Raw genomic sequence first — 23165 nt, 5'->3', positions numbered from 1 at the left:
TATAATTAATTTTAAAGTCGTTTATTCGTTTTTCTACAATGAATAAAAATGAAAAAAAAAAAACGAAAATCGAGCCAAAATCTTTTTTTTTTTTTTTTCTTCATTTTCCCTTTTTGTTTGTAAGCAGATATGGAATGGACGGAAGATGCCCTGATTCACCGCAAGCATATTTCAAACCCGTGGGAGGCACTGAGAAAGTACAAATTACTTTCAGGCCCGCCGTACATTCAGATCATTCAGCATTAAAACGTCTCCTCCATTTATAGTAAATCTGCTCATGATTTAGCAGATGCTTTTATCCAAAGCGACTTACAAAACACTTGGCGTCCCTGGATCAAGCGGAGGTTAATTCAATAGTGACGGTTCCTGCATGATAAACCCTCCGCGGTTCAAACCTACAGCCGTTCAGATAGCAGCCCATATCTTTAACCTCTAAAACCCAATTAAGCAGCATTAAGAAAAGCATACGTGTGCTCCATCACCAAACGCAGATGTAATTGTTAATACGTTTAAAGTGAGATTAAATAGTTGGGTGAGGTTAAAATCTCCAGGGGGGAAAGATTATGACTGAGCAGATGGACTTCACTTGTGCCAACCGCAATTATATCCACTCACGCATACGTAAACGACTTTGGCGGATTTTATACACTGTAAAAGAGTCCTGGTTGCCTTCAATTTTTAAGCTGAATCAAATTAACCGTATGAGTCCATTGAACGTATGTTAAACTGACTTAAAACAGGCGGCACGGTGGTTAGCACTGTCACCTTACAGCAAGAAGCTTGTTGGTTCGAGTTATGGCTGGGTCAGTTGGCATTTCTGTGTGGAGTTTGCATGTTCTCCCTTTGTTGGTGTGGGTTTCCTCCGGGTGCTCCGGTTTCCCCCACAGTCCAAACACATGCGCTATAGGGGAATTGGATAAACTAAATTGGACGTTGTGTATGGGTGTTTCCCAGTACTGGGTTGCAGCTGAAAAGGCATCCACTGTGTAAAACATATGCTTGATAAGTTGGCAGTTCATTCCGCTGTGGTAACCCCTGATGAATAAAGGGACTAAACCAAAGGAAAATTAATGAATGTAGCATTTTAGATGTGATGCATTAATAATAATAATAATATAATTAATAGAATGCATTTATATATATTTTGGTTACTTGCTTAAGCACATTTTAATGCAAGTTAAATTAGCTGATTAGTAAAACATTTTAATTAATAATTTATACAAATATTTTTATTTTTAATTTTGTTCTGAATGTCATAACATTTTATTTCAGGATTCAGGATTTAGGAGTTGTTGTGGCACTGAAGCTTTTACAATAATTTAAAAATTTAATAATATCATTTACATTGATTTGGACATTGAAACTTGAATGATTTACACCATGGTTATTATAGCTATATTATAACTATAACATTTGTTTTTGCTTTAAACACATTTTACTGAAATAAAATAAAATTATAAAACAAATTATTTAATTATTTAAATTAATTAATTTTATTAATAATTTGAGTAATAATTTCATTTGAAATTACATACAATAAAAAAAGCAGTTATTAAATAATTTAATAAATATTTAACAATTTTACACTTAATTAATGCCACCTTGATGAACAGAATAATTTTCTTTAATGAAAAAAACTGACCCTAAACTTTTGACTGATAGTGTATTTATTATATATATTTTAATAAATAATACAAAATAATTACACAGACAAAAAACATATATATAAATTAATGAAAAAATCATTATATGTTTATTAATTTATTTTAAAATAATATATAACAACAATATATATAATATAACAACAAATTAACTAACACTGTAACTAAAATGGAACATAAAATATTAATGTTAATTAAATTATTAATACAAATTTCTAACTAAAATGCTATGGCATTGATATTAAAACACGCTGACTTGCTGTATACACCAGTATAATGTATGCGTTTTACACAGAACAATGCAAATTACTTTATGGAAAACTGAAAATATTATTCTCAAAAAAAAACAAGCATTTTCATTTATTCATTCATTTATTCATTCATTCATTCATTTGTTTTCCTTTGGTTTAGTCTCTTTATTCATCAAGGGTCACCACAGCAGAATGAATCGGCAGCATATTATCCAGCGTATATTTTACGCAGCGGATGCCCTTCCAGCTGCAACCCAGTCCTGGGAAACATCCATACACACTCATTCACACACACTCATACACTACAGCCCATTTAGTTTACCCAAGTCCCCTATAGTGCATGTGTTTGGATTGTGGGTGAAACTGGAGCAGGAAACCCACGCCAACACAAGGTGAACATGCAAACCCCACACAGAAATGCCAACTGACCCAGCTGAGACTCGAACCACCGACCTTCTTGCTGTGAGTTGACAGTGCTAACCACCAAGCCACTATGTCACCCTATCATTCTTAAATATTTATTACCTGTAAAAGCTTTTATATTTGACATTAACACAGTAGACTATTTATTCAAAGCCACCTAGTGTTGATCTTACATTTCTCTGTGCAATGTCCTGCAGGTTTCTCTAGGTGGCAGCGTGGTGTTAAAAACATATACCACTGATAAATGCAATACATTCTGCAATGCACCTGTTATAATTAAACAAAATAAGGAAATTAAAGTCCATTTACCTGTCCAGCAGATGCAGGTGTAGTGGTTTACACCCTCCAGGCAGGTGGCGCCATGTTGACAGGGGTCAGAAGAACACTCGGGGATGTCAATATCACAGAAAAAGCCCATGAATCCAGTGCCACTGCAGTCACACTCATACCTGACGAACACACACTGCGCTTAATATATGTCTTATAAAGGATATTTAGAGTTTAAGCTGTTTTACTAGCAAGCAGATTATGTAGTGTGGTGATAGATCTCTCACGTCCTGGTCGAGTTTTGCTCAGAGATGTGTCAAAGGGCGACACTGCGGCTCAGAGGTTAAGTGTATGAGTGTGTGTAGATGAGTGTGTATATGTGTTTCCCAGTACAGGGTTGTAGCTGGAAGGGCATCCACTGCATAAAACATATGCTGTAATAGTTGGCGGTTCATCCCGCTGTGGCGACGCCAGATGAATAAGCGACTTTAATTTAATCTGTATTAAAATCGGCCAATTTGCTTCTTAAAAACATCAACAATCTGAATCAGCCATGTAAAATTAAGATTAAGATTAATTCTCTTTGCAGTCTTCATTTTAATTAATAAATTAATTAAATAATTAATTAGTTTGTCTAATTTAACTTTTTACACTTATTTCATATTTTATTAATATTATGTTTTACTTTTTTGGAGGACGTTCTTTATTTTTTAATTAACTGCAGATAATATTGATCAATTTATTGATTTTTTATGAATTAATTAAAAATAATAAAAAATATGAAATTGAATTTTTTGTATTAAAAAATAAATGAATAAATAAAGTTAAGTATGAATTATTATTGATAATTATTATTTGATTTATTATTTACCTAATGCATTTTATTAATTAAGTAAATGATTAAATTTGATAATTTAATTTAAATAATTAAATAAATAATTGATTTAAATGAATAATTTAAATGAATAATTAATTTAATCTGTATTAAAATCGGCCAATTTGCTTCTTAAAAGCATCAACAATCTGCACCAGCCATGTAAAATTAAGATCAGTGCATCACTAAATACGTCGCAGGGGCTTTTGAGATTTGTTCCTCATTTCCCGGTGATAAGGTTAATAACCCTATATTCAGCATAACCTGAGACCGGTCAAATCCACTGACCCGTTGACCATATCCAGACAGACTCCTCCATGGCGGCAGGGTGAGCTCTCACACTCATCGATGTCCAGCTCACAGTTGATGCCCTCGTACCCCGGCACACACTCACAGGTGTACAGACCCACGTGATCATGGCAGACGGCGCCGTTCTGGCAGGGAGACGCTTCACATTCATCCACGTCCACTTCACAGTTGAGACCTGCAGGACACACACAGGGGAAACACACATGCAGTGGTATAAATGAATACAGTCATCAGTCTGTAGCATGGTGTACACAACTGAACAAGTCTGACTGCACCTTTAATGGCTTTTTAGATGGGGTCATTCATTTTCTTGTCGGCTTAATCCGGGGTCGCCACAGCGGAATGAACCGCCAACTTAAGTTTTTATACAGCGGATGACCTTCCTGCCGCAACCTTTTTAGATGGGGTTCAAAACATTAAAGGTCTAGATTTTTGGTGGTATATATATATATATTTTTTTTTTTTTTTTCCCTATGAATGGATTTATTTAGAGACGAGATGGTGGCTCATTGGTTAGCACTGTCACCCTTACAACAAGAAGATTGCTGGTTCAAGCCCCGGCTGGGTCAATTTGGCATTTCTGTGTAGAGTTTGCATGTTTTCCAGGTGCTCAATGACATGAAGAACAGGTGAATTGAAGAAATTAAATTGGCCATAGTGTATGTGTGCATGAATGTTTCCCAGTACTGGGTTGCCGCTGGACATAGGCTGGATAAGTTGGTTCATTCCACTGTGGCGACCCCTGATGAATAAAGGGACTTAGCCAAAGGAAAATGAATGCGTGAATGGATTTCTTTATAAAACTGAAATTATAAAATGCTTTTAAAAAATGTAATAAAAAATATGTATTTTTAATTTAATCAATTATTTATTTAATTATTTAAATTAAATTATAAACTTTAATCATTTACTTAATTAATAAAATGCATTAGGTAAATAATAAATCAAATAATAATTATCAATAATAATTCATACTTAACTTAATTTATTCATTTATTTATTTTTTTATTAAAAAAATTCAATTTCATATTTTTTATTATTTTTAATTAATTCATAAAAATAAATAAATTGATCTTTATTATTTGCAGTTAATTAAAAAATAAAGAACGTCCTCCAAAAAAGTAAAATATAATATTAATAAAATATGAAATAAGTGTAAAAAGTTAAATTAGACAAACTAATTAATTATTTTATTATTTTATTAATTAAAATGAAGACTGCAAAGAGAATTGCAATGTCAGTGATATTTTATTAATAAAAAATAGTTTTTGTTATAGAATTATTTTAGTTTTAAACAAATAAATAAAATATTATTAACAGAGAAATTAAGATATATAGAGAGCAAATATTCTCTATATATATAATAAGTATATGTTATGTGTATATAAAAATATATATAAATATATTTTTAAATAAGTCTAAAAAGACTTTTAATTAATTTAAGAGAATTGCAACATCTGTAAAATTTTATTTAAAAAAAATCTGTTATAGATTTATTTTCGTTTCAAACTAAATGAAAAAATCTGAAATATTTGCTTAAAATATTTTTATTTCATGATAAAACAAAACACATTTTTTGTTTTTGTTTATAACATTTAAACTAACAAAATATATTTTATTTTTATTAAATGAATAGATGCCCATTTATTGTCATTGATTTGAGCTGAGACGATGTCTAAATTAAAAAATACACAAATAAGATCAAATAATAAAAATAAACGTTTGGTTAGTTACAAACTAATACATTTATATAAAAACTGGCTTGTCGAAAAATACATTAAATTTAATTTTAAAAAAAAAACACTTTCTATAAAGTATGCTGGATGAGTTGGCGGTTCATTCCGCTGTGGCGACCCAAGATTTATAAAGGGACTAAGCCGAAAAGAAAATGAATAAATGACTTTCTACATTGGTTCGAGCCTCGGCTCAGTTGGTGTTTCTGTGTGGAGTTTGCATGTTCTCCCTGTGTTCGCGTGGGTTTCCTCCGGGTGCTCCGGTTTCCCCACAGTCCAAAGACATGCGGTACAGGTGAATTGGGTAGGCTAAATTGTCCGTAGTGTATGAGTGTGTGTGTGTGTGTGTGTGTGTGTGTGAATGTGTGTGTAGATGTTTCCCAGAGACGGGTTGCGGCTGGAAGAGAAAAAAATTGCTGGATAAGTTGGCGGTTCATTTCGCCGTGGCGACCCCGAATTAATAAAGGGACTCAGCCGACAAGAAAATGAATGAATGAATATATATATACTGTACATAAACACATAAACACACTGTCTTGTGGTTTTTAATTTGTAAACCTAGGTAAATTTTTAACACATATAAGTAATTGTTTACCAGTATCATTGTGCATTATTTTACAATTATAACTACAGTAACATAGTACAATAAAGCAACAGAAGGAATGTTTTATGTGTAATATGTTTCCGTCAGGTCTCACCTGTGAACCCAAAGAGACATTCGCAGATGTATCTGTCTCTGCCATTGACACACGTCCCGTTGTTCTCGCAGGGCTGCGATGCACACTCATTAATATCAATCTCGCAGTGAAAACCCTGAAATCCAGGCACGCAGTAGCACTGGTAGACCCCCACAGCGTCCTGACAGATCGCCCCATTCCTGCAGGGCTGCGACAGACACTCATCGATGTCCTCCTCACAGTTACGACCTCGAAAACCTGCAGAACAGACACCGAGATTTTAGCAATTAAAACTAAGACAAAGGGCCCTATCCTACACCCAGCGCAATACAGGGCCATGTGCTTTGGACGTGATTTGTTGCTATTTTCATACAAACACATATTTAATTTACATGTTTTGCGTCAAGTTGTTTAAATAGCAAATCCATTTGCACCACTTTGTGGACTTGTGTATGTTCCAGTCTGAGCTATTTTGAGGAAACTGGGCGGCTGGGGTTAGAGGTGGTAACTTTGGAATCCAGCTTTGTTTACTCATGACAATGTGCATTTGTATAATGCTTTTATTAGTAGTAGTAATACTTTAGATGTGTCCGCCTGTCGGATTCTGGAGCCGTCTGCATCACCATATGAGGTATAAGAACAGGACGTGTGTTTGGATATATTTTTTTGACCACACTTCATTATTATTGTTCATTTATTCCTTTGCTGGAAATTAAAACTGAATTTAGGAATAGTTTTAAACAAATATTTGCACTTAACAAACAAAATTAAATATGTAGGCTAATGGATGTCCTCAGTGGAGTGAGTTTTCACCGTTTCCTTACGCCCCATTCACACGGTGCGTCAGCTTCAACGCTTCTCATTCACTTTGAATGGGTGACGTCAGGCATTGCCGAACTGAATTGTGGATCCGTCTGCGCCGCTTTAGTGGCATTGCTCGCTGCAGAAGTTGGGACTAGCTCAACTTTTCAAGCGCCAACGAAGGCATTAGCGAATCAGATCGCTGTATGCAAATACACCAGCTCAGACAGTGGCCTATTGCTATGGTGACTTCAGACACGCCCTCTGTCTAGTGTTGACTCTGAAGCCCCAATGTGACTGTGAATGGGGCATTACTCCACCAAAGTAAAGGAGTAAAGAGTAAAAGTAAAGAAAAAAGAAAGTAAAGAGGCTGAAAGGAGGAGGCTCTGTTTTCTCTGTAGTGAAGAGTTCAGGTTTTACACTTACAAAGTCCGCCATGTAAATAGTAAATGCGCCCGGGCGTGATGTAACTGACTCTTAAAGAAAATGTGATATGACACTTTAATTATAATAATTTATAATAATACTATTATAATAATATACTATAATAATAAGCTCAACCCTGTTAGACCATGCACCAGGGCACAGAGTGTATTTTTCCATCCTAAAAATAACAAAATTGGATTAAGACATTTACTTTTACACCACGCCTAAAGCTTTAGCTCATGCGCTTTAGACTTTGTGATGAAATCATTAAAATACCCTATATATATATATATATATATATATATATATATATATATATATATATATATATATATATATATATATATATATATATATACAAAGTTAAAGTCAGAATTATTAGCCCCCTTTGATTTTTTTTTCTTTTTTAAATATTTCCCAAATTATGCTTAACAGAGCAAGGAAATTTTCACAGTATGTCTGATAATATTTTTTCTTCTGGAGACAGTCTTATTTATTTCATTTTGGCTAAAATAAAAGCAGTTTTTAATTTATTGTGTACCATTTTAGGGTCAACATTATTAGCTTAGCCACTTTAACCCTCTCAAGGCTGGTGTTGCTGATTTGCAACAGTTAAAAATATAGATTTTTTCTGTTTCTAAAACTTAATTTGAGCCTGAGAGGGTTAAGCTATATTTTATTTCAATAGTCTACAGAATAAACCATCATTAAACAATAACTTGCCTAATTACCCTAACCTGCCTAGTTAACCTAATTAACCTAGTTAAGCCTTTAAATGTCACTTTAAGCTGTACAGAAGTGTCTTAAAAATATCCAGTCAAATATTATTTACTGTCATCATGGCAAAGATAAAATACATCAGTTATTAGAAATTAGTTATTAAACTATTATGATTAGCAATGTGTTGAAAAAAATCAGCACTCCATTAAACAGAAATTGGGGGGGAAAATAAACAGGGGGGCTAATAATTCTGACTTCAACTGTATATATATATATATATATATATATATATATATATATATATATATATATATATATATATATATATATATATATATGTTGACAACAACATTTTTAACAGAAAATGCTTCTTGATTTATTTTTTTTACTAGACTAGAAACAAGACCTAAACACAAAATTATCATCATTGTTCTTTTGATCTCATGCTAGATGTCAGTGTGATTGTTTTGACATCAAGGTCCCTGTTGGGTAACAAAACCACTAATGAAACAAACTTAAGCTCAACTTACAGCTAATTTAAAAACTGCAAGTAAAACTACAGCTTTGAAGAAGCTAATTTAAAAATGCAAAACTCTAATAACCTGCAGCACAGTGGCACTCGTACCCGTCCGGAGCCCAGACACAGGTGGCATTATTAAAGCACGGGTCATCTGAGCAGTCCCGCACCCTGGTCCCGCAGTCTGCCCCGCTGTACCCGCTGGGACAGTGACACGAATACCCGTTCACTCCATCCACACAGAAGCTCCGGACTCCCGAACAGGGGTTGCTGTGACATTCATTGATGTTTTGGGTGCAGTTTGGGCCGCTGAAGCCATCAGGACACAGACAGGTGTAGTTTTGGCTTCCTGGAGTGGCGATGCATGTGGATGGACAGCCTGCAGAGTCACACGGGTCCAGTAAACGCTCACAATTTGGGCCGGTGTATATTGGTGGGCTGGAGGAACAGGTGCACAGGTAACCGTCCAATGTGGGCACACAGGTGCTGTTGTTTTGGCACGGGGACGACAGGCACACTTCTGATGAGACTGTGCAGAACAGACCTGAGCGTGTGAAACAAAACATAATTAGTGTCAGAGAACTCATTTCATTGTGCAATTACTGATTATATTATTGATCAACGGCTACGTTTACATGGACATCAATAATTCGATTTTAATGCGATTAAGACAATACTCTGATTAAGAGTCTACCATGTAAACAAGCTATTTTTGATTTGTTTAATCCAGGGGTCGGCAACCCAAAATGTTGAAAGAGCCATATTGGACCACAAAAAACAAAAAACAAATATATCTGGAGCCGCAAAAAATGTAAAGCCTTATATAAGCCTTATAATGAAGGAAACACATGGTGTATGTATCTATATTAGCCTACTATAAAAATGACTAAGTTGGCTAAAAATACATAATAAGCCTTCATGATTAAATAGCCACTGAAATCAGGTGGTTGGTGTTTATTTACACAGCACAGCCTCTGGTCTTTCAGTGGTATTAATTTTATCATTTCTTCTTGCGGCCCATCGGAGTTCACATACCTGCGCGTTGAATATTGGTCACATCACAGGCAATTGAGTATGCGGGGGACTGAATTAATGTCCTTGGTTTGCTGATCGGTGATATTACCTGCCATTTTAATAGCCCTTTCCTTTACTGTTACAGCGGAGAGAGGTATGTCTTTAATTTTTTGTATTATCTTGGTTTTGTTTTTGAAGTCTGCAAATAGGTGTTCTAATATGTTGATGAATGACTCCTTCATGTAGTCACCATCTGTGAACGGTTTTCCGTGCTTTATTATCTCCCGGTTTGTTTACAACAGCCACCTGCCTGCTATCCCGCCCTGCTGATAGAAACGTGTGTCGCAGGCTATGATGCAAATCTTCACTGACAGAAATGTTGAAATTAAATATTAATTCTACACACTTTTACAGCATTTGAAAATGTTCAAATGTTTGTCCTCCTATAGAATCATAATATCATTAATATCATATTAAAACAAAAAAATATATTAACCTCCCCCATCTTTTTCCATTTTCAAACATTTTTTAAAAACTCCAGGGAGCCACAAGGGCAGCGTTAAATGCGGCTCTAGAGCCGCGGGTTGCTGACCCCTGGTTTAATCAGATTGAAGTCATAATCAAACTAAAGAGAAATCTAATTAAGACGTGTGGAGTATTCCAATGGCAATCTGTCATTGCTTCCTGGGAAAATACATTCCTCTGTAAAGAGTCTTGGTGTCATCTTTGACTCTGAGCTAAAATTTGATTGGCAAATTAACGCGGCTGTCAAAAATAGTTTTTTCTATTTTAGATATATTGCCAAGCTGAAGTCTATCCTCTCTTTCAGTGATTTGGAGAAAGTTGTTCATGCTTTTATCTCTTCTCGTCTGGACTATTGCAACGCATTGTATCTGGGTGTGAGTCAGGCCTCTCTCTCGCGACTGCAGCTAGTCCAGAACGCAGCTGCCAGGCTTTTAACAGGCACAAACAGAGCACATTACACCTGTACTTGTTTCCCTACACTGGCTGCCAATCCAGTTTAGAATTCAGTACAAAGTTCTGTTGTATGTTTTTAAATCCCTCCATGGCCTGGCCCCTGAGTATATCTCTGAGCTAATTATTATGCACCAACCTGTGAGATCTCTTCGCTCTATGGATCGTCTCTATTTGCAAGTTCCTAGATCACGCTTAAAATGTCGAGGTGATAGAGCTTTCTCTGTAGCAGCTCCAAGACTCAGGAACGATCTCCCACTCTCTTTAAGGACAGCTCGAACTTTTGAGTCTTTTCAGAGGTCACTGAAAACACACTTATTTTCTTTAGCTTTTAATCATGTGATGTGAGCTTATGTGTTTTGGTTTTATGTATATTTACTAGGGATGTAACGGTATCAGAATTTCACGGTACGGTAATAACTCGGTATGAATGTCACGGTACGGTATTTATTGAATCATTTACAGGAAAAAACAAAACTTATGAAAATACTCCAAAAAAGTGCCAAAAGTGTCAATGACATACAAATTAGCCATCTATCTGTAAGCTTTGAAACAGGAACTTCAATTTTAATAACAAAAAATTATTAAACCATGTAAAAAAAATAAAGTTTCAATTTAGTAGTGTTAAAAACTCATCACATTCAACATTTAATCACTCACTCACTTAGATAGAGATGGGTTTAAAGGAAAATTATCATATAAATATAATCTGGTAAAAGCTGGGATCTCTGGGTATTTACAATGTCCCCTGCAACAGAAAAAAACCCCTCTCATTTGGGACTGAGGTTTCTGGGACAGAGAGATATGACTTGGCCCAGGTTGACAGCAGTGGGTAACGTTGTGCATTGTCTTTCCACCACTTGAGAGGACAAACCATGAGTGAGATAGAGATCTCATGTCTGCATCAATCTGAACAGTGTGCTGTGTTTCTGCAGTCCCCATGACTGTTATTAGTCGTATTTCCCAACTTGCAGGCACGTGCACACATAGGGCTCAACCTGTGCAGTGCACATGCCCTTTTTAGTCTTGGATAGGAAGTGCCCTTCCAAAATGATCAAAAGTGCCCCCGCGACGCGTCACACCCTCCGTCCCGCCCTTCAGTAGGCGCGCGACAACACCGCTCTTGAGTATACACGCTCAACCCCCCCTCCCCGCTTTACAGTACGCGCGCGACAACACCGCTATTCAGTACGCGCGCGACGACAACACCCGCTTTAGGTTTCGATCATTTCCAGCTCTTTGATCCCCGCTTCTAGCAGCACACTCCATTTCCGCATTACTGGATCTGTAGCGACAACAGACCGCAAGGGATGATGGTCAAGCATGGGCTGATGGGAATTGTAGTTTTCGGTACCTCCCGTTCCCTTCATTCGCCTGTGCAAATTTTCTCAGAAGACCTATAGTTTTACCGAGTCATGCAACTACGGTAATATCGAAAAAAATTAATATTGCGGTATGACGGTATTTAAAATACCGTTACATCCCTAATATTTTACATGCGTTTTTATTTGTTTTATGTACAGCACTTTGGTAATCATTAGCTATGTTTCCATCCACCTATTTTAAGCGCATTTTGCAAATGAGCATAAAAAAGCCAGTTGATGGAAACGCCATGATGCGCATAAATTTTGAAAATGCGCATACAAAACATATACGCCTAACTGGGTAGGATAAACTTTTTAATCGATAAGAAAAGATGCGCATAAACTGCGATGGAAACACTTTTACCGCACAAACTCCAGCATGCGCATTAAAAAAGGTCATGTGATTTTGTTGAAAGAGATCATGTGATGCTTAAAATGTGTGTGAATGGATAAAACGTCAGGCTGAGCACATTATAAAACATCTGAAATGTTATTTTGGTCATTATTAAACGCCTTACCGTTTCAGTATTAATGTTATTATATTATTAATGACCTCCAGAATCAAGAGCGCCTGTGCTCCGCGTCTGACATCTTCAAACGCCACTGCGCGCTCACTGCAGGTCAGGATTGTCTTCTGAGGCGCATTCATGTAGAAAAGATTGATGCAGCTTCTCCTACTGCAGCAAATGCAGTTTTTATTGTTGATATTTGGCGCCAGTTAATCAGGAAGTGACGATTTTGTTCGCTTTGACTCGTTGGATGGAAACGCTGCTTCATTCGCACAACTTTTTTTTTTCTGCGCATAAAGTTTATTTGCATTTTTGGATGGAAACAAAGCTATTGTGATTTGTGAAAGTGCCATAGAAATAAAGTGAGTTGAGTTGAGAGTATGCCGATTTTAGTCACATTATTGAAGTGCAGTACAGACATGTAAACACCTTACTGAACTTGACGAACTATTACAGTCAAGTAGGGCTTTTTGCCGCGTTTTGCGACAGAATAGTCCACACACACACACACACAGCTGTTTAACACTCTCTGCACCTACCGAGTCAGTGCAGACCACATACACCTGCATCATGGAATGCGGAGGGTTTATTTCTTCCATTCATCATGCGGTATGAACTTCCATTAAAACAACACTCTTCCAGCAGTTCATTCACGAGTTCACACTCAGATATTTGACTGAATAGAATATGCGGATTTGGCGAACTGTCCGGGGAGAGGGCTGTGAGCTCGGAAAGACACCCTAACTTGTGTTATTCCCCTTAGGACAGGGGTGTCCAAACTTTTTGGGCCGAGGGCCAGATGCAAAAAAAAAAACATTGTCGCGGGCCAAATTTTACAAAAATCACACAGACACGCATATATATATATATATATATATATATATATATATATATATATATATATATATATATATATATATATATATATATACACACACGCACACATATTTCTAAACATATTACTTTTAGTAACTCATTTCTAATTACTAATTTATTTTATCTTTGCCATGACGATAGTAAATAATATTTGACTAGATATTTATCAAGACACTTCTATACAGCTTAAAGTGACATTTAAATGCTTCACTGGGTTAGTTAAGTTAACTAGTCAAATTAAGGTAATTAGGCAAGTTAATTAGGCAACAATGGTTTGTTCTGAAGACTTACGGGGCTAATAATTTTGACCTTAAAATGGTTCATAAAAAATTTAAAACTGCTTTTATTCTAGCCGAAATAAAACAAATAAGTCTTTCTCCAGAAAAAAAAATATTATCAGACATGCTGTGAAAATGTCCTTGCTCTGTTAAACATCATTTGGGAAATATTTAAAAAAGAGGAAATAAATCAAAGAGGGGCTAATAATTCAGACTTCAACTGTGTAGATAGATAGATAGATAGATAGATAGATAGATAGATAGATAGATAGATAGATAGATAGATAGATAGATAGATAGATAGATAGATAGATAGATAGATAGATCATAACAAGAACTGCTGCTTAATTAAATGCATGTAATAGCGACACCCGGTGGTTATTTATTGAATTACGTTCATTTTTGTATAGCGGGCCAGATGCTATTGATATTTATAAAAAGCCTCGCGGGCCGCCACAAAACTGATTGCGGGCCGCAGATGGCCCGCGGGCCGTAGTTTGGACACCCCTGCCTTAGGATAAAGAGAGATAGGGTCCGAGTGCAGTTTCTAGCCCGGCTCCAGAACGCTCCACCCTCAGTTTTAAATAGGCATCTTGTTTAATAGTGTGGAATTAGGGTGGTGAGGGGACGCTGAAGTTGAGAGGAAACGGAGGTATGATGTGTTTGACTATTTATAGGGGTTTGCTCTTGAGCTGATGGGATAATAGAATGATTGTGTGTGTGATGATTTAGCCTCGTCAAAGACTGATCGTGCTCCTCTTGAAATTTGTTTATAAAACATCACTAGTTGCATCCAATATCTCGTTTGTCACGGGGGGCTTTTTACGAATGTAGGTGAAAGTGCCAAACCGCAGTTAAAGTCGACAAATTAATAGTGATGGATCCAACATCATTTTGTGGCTCCAAAGTATTGGTTCAGGCATTGTTTTGGCACCGGTACTGTTTTAAAAGTATCGATTTAGCATGATTTTGTATCGATTTTGTATCAAAATAACCCGAAATGAAACCCAACCCCAGTGGCGACCACAAATTAATAACTGGACTAAGCCGAAAGAAAATGAATGAGTGCTATGTATAGGTTTAAAACGGCTCTGTTTGCCTGATATATTATCAGACTATATATTCGTTCATATTCTTGTCAGCTTAGTCCCTTTATTAATCCGGGGTCGCCACAGCAGAATGAACGGCCAACTTATCCAGCACATATTTAGGCAGTGGATACCCTTCCCATCGCTGGGAAACATTCACACACACATTCACACACACACACTCACACTCATACACTACGGACAATTTAGCCTAACCAATTCACCTGTACCGCATGTCTTTGGACTGTGGGGGAAACCAGAGCACCCGGAGAAAAGCTACGCGAAAGCAGGGATAACGTGCAAACTCCACAGAGAAACGCCAACTGGCCCAGCTGAGGCTCGAACCTGCGACCCAGCGACCTGCTTGCTGTGAGGCGACAGCACTACCTGCGCCACTGTGTCGCCATATATTATCAGACATTCATTCATTCATTCATTTTCTTTTCGGCTTAGTCGCTTTATTAATCCGGGGTCTTTATCATGCATCATTTATTTATTTAAACTATTGTAAAACTGTTTTGGAACAGAAATGAAGAATAAATAGTAAACTAAAAGTGAACTTGAATTGAATTGACCTTCTGCAGAATTAACCTCTCGAGATGAGCATCTGCTGCGTCACTGAGGACAGTATAGAAGATTCACCTGAGAAGAGCCCTAGTGCACTTAAAGCCTCTTAAAGAAACTTCACTGTCCTGAAGATGAAGACCACGAGACTCCATCAGCCCACTGCAGACGCTTAAAAGATTAGCTCACTTTCAGCAGAAACATTTCCCAATCGTTTACTCTCCCTCTTACTCGTCTTTCTAAAAGTGCAAATTTCTGAACGTAATAGTTTCATAATAATTTCAAATAACTGATTTCTTTTATCTTTGCCATGATGACAGCACATAGTATTTGACTAGATAGTAGATACTAGTATTCAGCTTAAAGTGACATTTAAAGGCTTTACTAAGTTAACTAGGTTAAAGTAGAGTAATTAGGCAGATCACTGAACAACAGTGGTTTATTCTGTAGCCAATCAAAATATAATAGTGATTTCTTAAGCAGGCTGATTACATTAAATACTGAACTAAAGGAAATAAGAATTTATCCAGCAGAAAATATAATAAGAAATGCTGTGAGAAATGTCCTTGCTGTAATAGTAAAAATGTAATAGTAATAGTAAAATGTAAAATAGTAAAAACGTCTGCAGAGTTGAATTTTCTCAAGATACGGTCAAGATAAAACAGATATCAACATCCCATAATGCAATTTACAACCATATTTAAAAGGAAAACGCCTGTATAGAACAGATGTTTAAGTATGTAGAAAGATTCTGCATGTTTCCTTCAAAAAAAGAAAGAAAGAAAGAAAGAAAGAAAGGAAGGAACGAAGGATGGAAAGTAAGGAAAGGAAGGAAAGGAAGGAAGGTAAGGAAGAAAGAAAGAAAGAAAGAAAGAAAGAAAGAAAGAAAGAAAGAAAGAAAGAAAGAAAGAAAGAAAGGAAGGAAGGAAGGAAGGAAAGTAAGGAAGAAAGAAAAGGAAGGAAAGGAAGGAAGGTAAGGAAGAAAGAAAGAAAGAAAGAAAGAAAGAAAGAAAGAAAGAAAGAAAGAAAGAAAGAAAGAAAGAAAGGAAGGAAGGAAGGAAGGAAGGAAGGAAAGTAAGGAAGAAAGGAAAGGAAGGAAGGTAAGGAAGAAAGAAAGAAAGAAAGAAAGAAAGAAAGAAAGAAAGAAAGAAAGAAAGAAAGAAAGAAAGAAAGAAAGAAAGAAAGAAAGGAAGGAAGGAAGGAAGGAAGGAAGGAAAGGAAGGAAGAAAGGAAAGGAAGGAAGGTAAGGAAGAAAGAAAGAAAGAAAGAAAGAAAGAAAGAAAGAAAGAAAGAAAGAAAGAAAGAAAGAAAGAAAGGAAGGAAGGAAGGAAGGAAGGAAAGTAAGGAAGAAAGGAAAGGAAGGAAAGGAAGGAAGGTAAGGAAGAAAGAAAGAAAGAAAGAAAGAAAGAAAGAAAGAAAGAAAGAAAGAAAGGAAGGAAGGAAGGAAGGAAGGAAGGAAGGAAGGAAGGAAGAAAGGAAGGAAGGAAGGAAGGAAGGAAGGAAAGAAAAAAGAAAGAAAGAAAGAAAGAAAGAAAGAAAGAAAGAAAGAAAGAAAGAAAGAAAGAAATGAAGGAAGAAAGAAAGGAAGAAAGATGAGCAAATGTTCACTCTAGAAGTGGAGTAATCCTTTAACATCCACAAACTCTCAGTCAGAATCTTCAGTGATCCTCACAGAACTGAAGCACTACACACACACACACACACACACACAGCAGATTTACAGTGAGATTCGTGCAGGATAAAGGGGCTTCTACACCACCGGCAGATGGATCCGACCGTATTATCATCTCCAGCAGATGCTCCGTCAATGGATTGTCAGCTTGACCGACCTCCATCACTAACTAATCCACACACACACACACACACACACACATGATTTTTGTGAGTTTCAACAATAACCTAAAATACAGTTTAAGGGGATCGTTCACCCAAATAAACATCTATAAAGAAATCACAGCATTTATGAAGTAAGCTTCACACAGGTGAGTGAGCTTGACAAACCACAAAATTGGTAACACTAGTACAACTGGTAATATTGCTAACAATTCACACCATTTACTACTGGCTTATTTTATATCTCTAATCCAAATCCAACTACTGCCCTAATATACAATTATTGAGCTAACAGTTTGTTGATAGCATGAATTTTACATTAAAATAAAGTGTAAATATATATATATATATATATATATATATATATATATATATATATATAGACTTATATTATACTTTATTAGGTACACCTTACACCTTACTAGTAACAGGTTGGACCCCCTTTTGCCTTCAGAACTGCTTTAATCCTTCATGGCAAAGATTTAACAAGCTACTTGAAATTCCCTCAGAGATTTTGCTCCATATTGTCATGATAGCACAGTTGCTGCAGATTTGTCGGCTGCACATCCATGATGTGAATCTCCCATTCCACCACATCCCAAAGGTGCTCTATTGGATTGAGCTCTGGTGACTGTGGAGGCCATTTAAGTACAGTGAACTCATTGTCATGTTCCAGAAACCAGTCTGAGATGTTTCACGCTTTATGACATGGTGTGTTATCCTGCTGGAAGCTATCATCAGATGGGTACACTGTGCTCATGAAGGGATGGACATGGTCAGCAGCAATACTTAGGTAGGCTGTGGTGTTGACACAATGCTTAATTAGTACTAATGAACCCAAAGTGTGCCAAGAAAATCTCCCCCACACCATTACACCACCACCAGCAGCCTGAGCGGTTGATACAAGGCAGGATGGATCCATGCTTTCATGTTGTTGACGCCAAATTTTGACCCGACCATCTGAATGTGTCAGCAGAAATGGAGACTCATCAGCCCAGGCAACGTTTCTCCAATCTTCTATTGTCCAGTTGTGGTGAGCCTGTGTCAATTGTAGCCTCAGTTTCCTGTTCTTAGCTGACAGGAGCGGCACCCGGTGTGGTCTTCTGCTGCTGTAGCCCATCCGCCTCAAGGTTGGACGTGTTGAGTGTTCAGAGATGCTCTTCTGCAGACCTCGGTTGTAACGAGTGCTTATTTGAGTTACTGTTGCCTTTCTATCAGCTGTTGAATTTAGATTAAAATCAACAAAGATTCTGGCTGCTTGAGAAATCAGCTACAACTGTCGTGCTTTTATGAATGGGATGAATATAATCTACTCTACTATAAGGTGGAAAAGCTACTTACAGTTTACCTGGATTAACCAGCAACCAGTTTCACCAGACAGACCATGTAGAAATTAAGCTGTGCTAGTAAACAGGAGCATTATACTGTACACGTCCACTAGGTAGTTAGACTTTAGCAGTATTTTTTGTTTAATTTTGTTTATAAATGGCACAGAGTTACCATTTAAGCATTATAGAATTTAGAAACAACCAGGATTAAAAAAAAATTAAAACTCCTAAGGTCAGTATAATCAAAGATATATACAGAATACACAAGACGTGTCACTGGAATAGTTTTGAATTTGAAAAGTGTAACGGTTCAAGCTGCGGTCACACTGGGGTATGAGCTAGCGAAATTCTGTCGTACAGCGCTGCGAAAAGGGGCGGGATTAAACAAGATGATTAGACATTTTAAAAAACGAGCGATCGCTCCATGTTTTACATTTCTGTGCAGAGAGGTCAAGTTTTGATCCTCGTTTGGTCTCACGCAGTCAAGTGATGTGATTTCGCAGGTCAGAGTTCACCAACCTTGAACTTTCCAACGCAGTGAAATGCAAAACTTGCCGCATGACCTTGCGTTTCTGGTCTGACGCACAGTGGCTGAGTAACTGGGGGGGCCGGGCAGGGGCCACTTCTACTTTAGGTCGCACACTTTAACATACATCACAAACTATTTAAACAATTATTCAGTCATTTTTTATGCATCACTCTGCAGTTTTCATAAACATTCATTCTTTTTTTCGGCTAAGTCCCTTTATTAATCTGGGGTCGCCACAGCGGAATGAACCACCAACTTATCCAGCAAATGTTTTACGCAGTGGATGACCTTCCAGTTGCAACCCATCACTGGGAAACACCCATACACTCATAAACCACTGACAATTTAGCTTAACCAATTCACCTAGAGCACATGTTTTTGGACTGTGGGGGAAACCGGAGCACCCAGAGGAAACCCACGCCAACACGGGAAGAACATACAAACTCCACACAGAAATTCCAACTGACCCAGCCAGGACTCGAACCAGCGACCCTCTTGCTGTCAGGCGTTTGTGCTACCCACTTCGCCACCGTGCTGCCCTGCCTTCATAAATAAGCTAATTAAATAACTTAAACTCGAAAATAATCTTCCATGTTTATTTATTTGACAAGTAACTTTGTATTGTAGGATAACACATTTCTAACATTCAAGTACAGCAAGGCACATTTTTACACCTGTAAACTTTAACAGATGCAGTTGAAGTCAATTTTTTTGCCCTCCCAATAATTTAAAATAATGTTTCCCAAGTGATCTAAATCAAACCAAGGAGATTTTCACAGTATTTCCTATAAAACACAAATAATTCATCTGGAGTCATAATAAGTTTTATTTCTTATAGTTTATTTCTTTTTAATAAAAGCAGTTTTAAATAAAATACAAACATTTTAAGTCAGTGTTATTAGCTTCCTTAGGAAATAATTACTGTATATTTTATTGATCATCTACACAACAAACCAGTTATACAATAACTTGAATAATCATTCCAACTTTCCTAGTAAACATAACCTAATTAACTCTTTAAATTACACTTTAATCTGAATCAAAGACTAGAATACTTAAAGGGACTTTGTCTGTATACAACTGTCTTGCTAAATAACTAGTAAAATATCATGCACTGTCACCATGGGAAAGATAAAAAGTACTGTAGTTATTAGAAAAATTGGTTAAACTATTATGTTTAAAAACGTGTTGTAATAAATCATGTCTTTATTTATGTATTTATTTACTATTTTATTTATTATTTTTATTCTATTTATTTTCATTTAATTAAATGACGTTTTTTATTTAATTTTTTTTATTTTGTTTTATCATTTTTATTTAACTTGATTTTTTATTCAATTCATTTAGTTATTTTTTTATTTATTTAGTTTTTATTTCAATTTATTTTTACAATGTATTTTATTTATTCTTTTACTTTTGTTCTATTTTTAAATGTTTTTATTTTATTTTATTATTTTTTATTTTCATTATTATTTTATTATTTATTATTATTATTGTTGTTGTTATTATTATTATTTTATTTTTATTTTAGAAGTCAAGTAATATTTATTGCTCTCAAAACTGGGATCCTCAACAAGACTTTTGTCAGGTAGTGTACATTAAAAAATACAAAAATAATAAAAAATATAATGAAATTATAATTTAATAGTATTGTAGTTTTCATTAGTTTTAAATAAGTTTTTTTATTTCTGTTTTTTAAGGAGCTGAAATTTTTAAATTGTATGTACTAATATATATATGAAGAGTTCAGATGCAAAAACTTCTGTGTTGTCTCAAATTTTCATCAAAGACGAACATTTTTCTCAGCCTCCTTTGTTTATGTTGGGTTAATTTATATTAAAGACCAGGAAAAGGACATATTCTTGGCCATTCATGTGATATTACTGAACATACACACAGGATCCTGATTAAAATGCTCGTTTTAGAGGAAAATATCAGTTGGCATTTAGAGGTTTTTAATATATATATTTTATTTATTTATTTATTTATTTTTTTTTTTGCAACAGAAAAAGAAACCGTGTCAGGAGGTCTCTTAGTGACTGTGAATGTCCTACAGTCCCTAATCCAGGATCATCTGAGCTTTACACACACACACACACACACACACACCTGAACACTGCTCCAAACAGCAGCGTTCTCTTACACTTTCTCAATAACAGAAATACCTGCTGCTGGAGATCTGCAGTCTAGACGGGGCAGACAGAGGTTACTCTCCATCAAACAACAGGAGTCTCCAGTAAACAACATTTAATGTCTCCAAACCCCTCATAGAGAGCATCGGTATGAAGCCCCGGGACAGAGACCTTCAGACCCGCGTCCCCTATAGACCACCCTTTAATAAACACATACCATTCGATATTATCTGCTGCTCCACAACACAGGAGCAGCTCAGCAGCAAGTGTGTTAACATGGACACGGTACACACACACAAAACACTGCATAGCAGGTTTGTCTTGTTTTCCTCTAAATATCTCAAAAATATTCTTGTAGATTGACTTGAGAAGCTTAAATCTTAACGTAAGGTTTTACAGTCACTACCTGACAAAAGTCTTGTCGTCTATCCAAGTGTCAGGAACAACAAATAATAACTTGACTTCTGAAACCAAATGATCAACTAGAAGTGATATTAAATGAAAGGCAAAGGCCTCTAGATTACACTTATCTGACCACAATAAAATATGATCATGCCTTAATTTTTGAAAGGTTTAGGCAGTAAAGTCTCATCACTGAACAGAAATAATGTGCAGTATAGAATATAAAGTCCTGCTGCAGTGGAGACAGAATGAATATTGTGTCTGACTCCATCATGAGCTTGGAGGACTGCATCCATACATCTCTGCACTGACTCAAATCACTAATTAATAAAGTCATCTGTAACGGCAAAGAAAGCGTTCCTGCAGGTCTCCCAGAGTTCATCAAGATTCTTTGGATTCATCTTCAATGCCTTCTCCTTCATCTAACCACAGACATGCTCAACAATGTTCATGTCTAGTGACTAGGCTGGCCTATCCTGAAGCACCTTGACCTTCTTTGCTTTGAGGAACTTGATGTGGAGGCTGAAGTATGAGAAGGAGCGCTATCCTGCTGGAGAATTGTCCCTCTCCTGTGGTTTGTAATGTAATGGGCAGCACAAATGTCTTGATACCTCAGGCTGTTGATGTTGATCATCCACTCTGCAGATCTCTCGCAAGCCCCCATACTGAATGTAACCCCTAACCATGATTTCTCCTTCACCAAACTTGACTGATTTCTGTGAGAATCTTGGGTCCATGCGGATTCCAGTAGGTCTTCTGCAGTATTTGTGATTATTGGGATGCAGCTCAACAGATGATTCATCAGAAAAATCCCACATCTGACACTTTTACAAATGATCAACTAGAACTCAAGTTATTATTTGTTGTTCTTACTACTGCGATCCATGACATAAAATTTTAAAAATTATAAATAATTAAATTTAATAAAATGTAAATAATATTGTAGTTTTCATTAGTTTTAAATATGTTTTTTTTTGTTTCTGTTTTTTAAGGAGATTAAAAATTTCACTTGTGCCATTTATTTATTTATTTATTTAATAATTACAATTTTTATCTCCTTAAAATGTAAAAATATATATAAGATAATTTTTCCCATAAACAGTTTTAAATAAATTAACAAAGGCTTTCGAATTATGAATAAATTTATGTGATGTAAATAATAGTAATAATAATAATAATAACAATAATAAAAATAATAATAATGATTCGAATTTTAATAATTATTATATTAATAATTGTTATTATTATTATTATGAAAAATATATAAAATATCACAGACAAAAATAAACAATCAAATTACTAAAACTTTACTGACAATTAAAAAAAATAAAAGAAAAAAAAACATATTAATTAAAATAATAATGAAAACTACAATTTTATATATTAAAAAATGTTTCTGGGTTGTTTTTTTCAGCAAACAAGCCTTTATTCATTTTTTTTCCCTTGAGCTTAGTCCCTTTATTTATCAGGGGCTGCCACAGAGGAATAAACCACCAACTCATCCAGCATTTGTTTTACACAGCATATACCATTCCAGCTGCAACCCAGTACTGGGAAACATTTATATAAAGCAGAGATCAGCTAGTGGAGTGCTGTGCATGTAAACCTCACTCC

At 35.8% G+C, this 23165-nt stretch overlaps 2 protein-coding genes across 4 annotated transcripts in view; one reads left to right on the top strand and one right to left on the bottom strand.

The window, feature by feature from the left end:
- The window catches only part of acaa2 (acetyl-CoA acyltransferase 2), a 654279-nt gene that overhangs the window by 291644 nt on the left and 339470 nt on the right, over positions 1-23165 (top strand). The gene's annotated exons all lie outside the window — the stretch shown is intronic.
- The window catches only part of crb2b (crumbs cell polarity complex component 2b), an 82165-nt gene that overhangs the window by 41728 nt on the left and 17272 nt on the right, over positions 1-23165 (bottom strand). For all 3 annotated transcript variants that reach the window (NM_001045162.1, XM_068223004.2, XM_068223003.2), the window contains 4 exon segments: positions 2645-2784; positions 3765-3960; positions 6217-6453; positions 8745-9203. In NM_001045162.1, the coding sequence (NP_001038627.1) occupies positions 2645-2784; positions 3765-3960; positions 6217-6453; positions 8745-9203 (1032 nt within the window).

This window comes from Danio rerio, chromosome 8, assembly GCF_049306965.1.
Source record: "Danio rerio strain Tuebingen ecotype United States chromosome 8, GRCz12tu, whole genome shotgun sequence".
Classification (NCBI taxonomy): domain Eukaryota; kingdom Metazoa; phylum Chordata; class Actinopteri; order Cypriniformes; family Danionidae; genus Danio; species Danio rerio.
The sequence above is the reverse complement of the archived record's forward strand: the minus strand, read 5'-3'. Positions and strand labels throughout refer to the sequence as shown.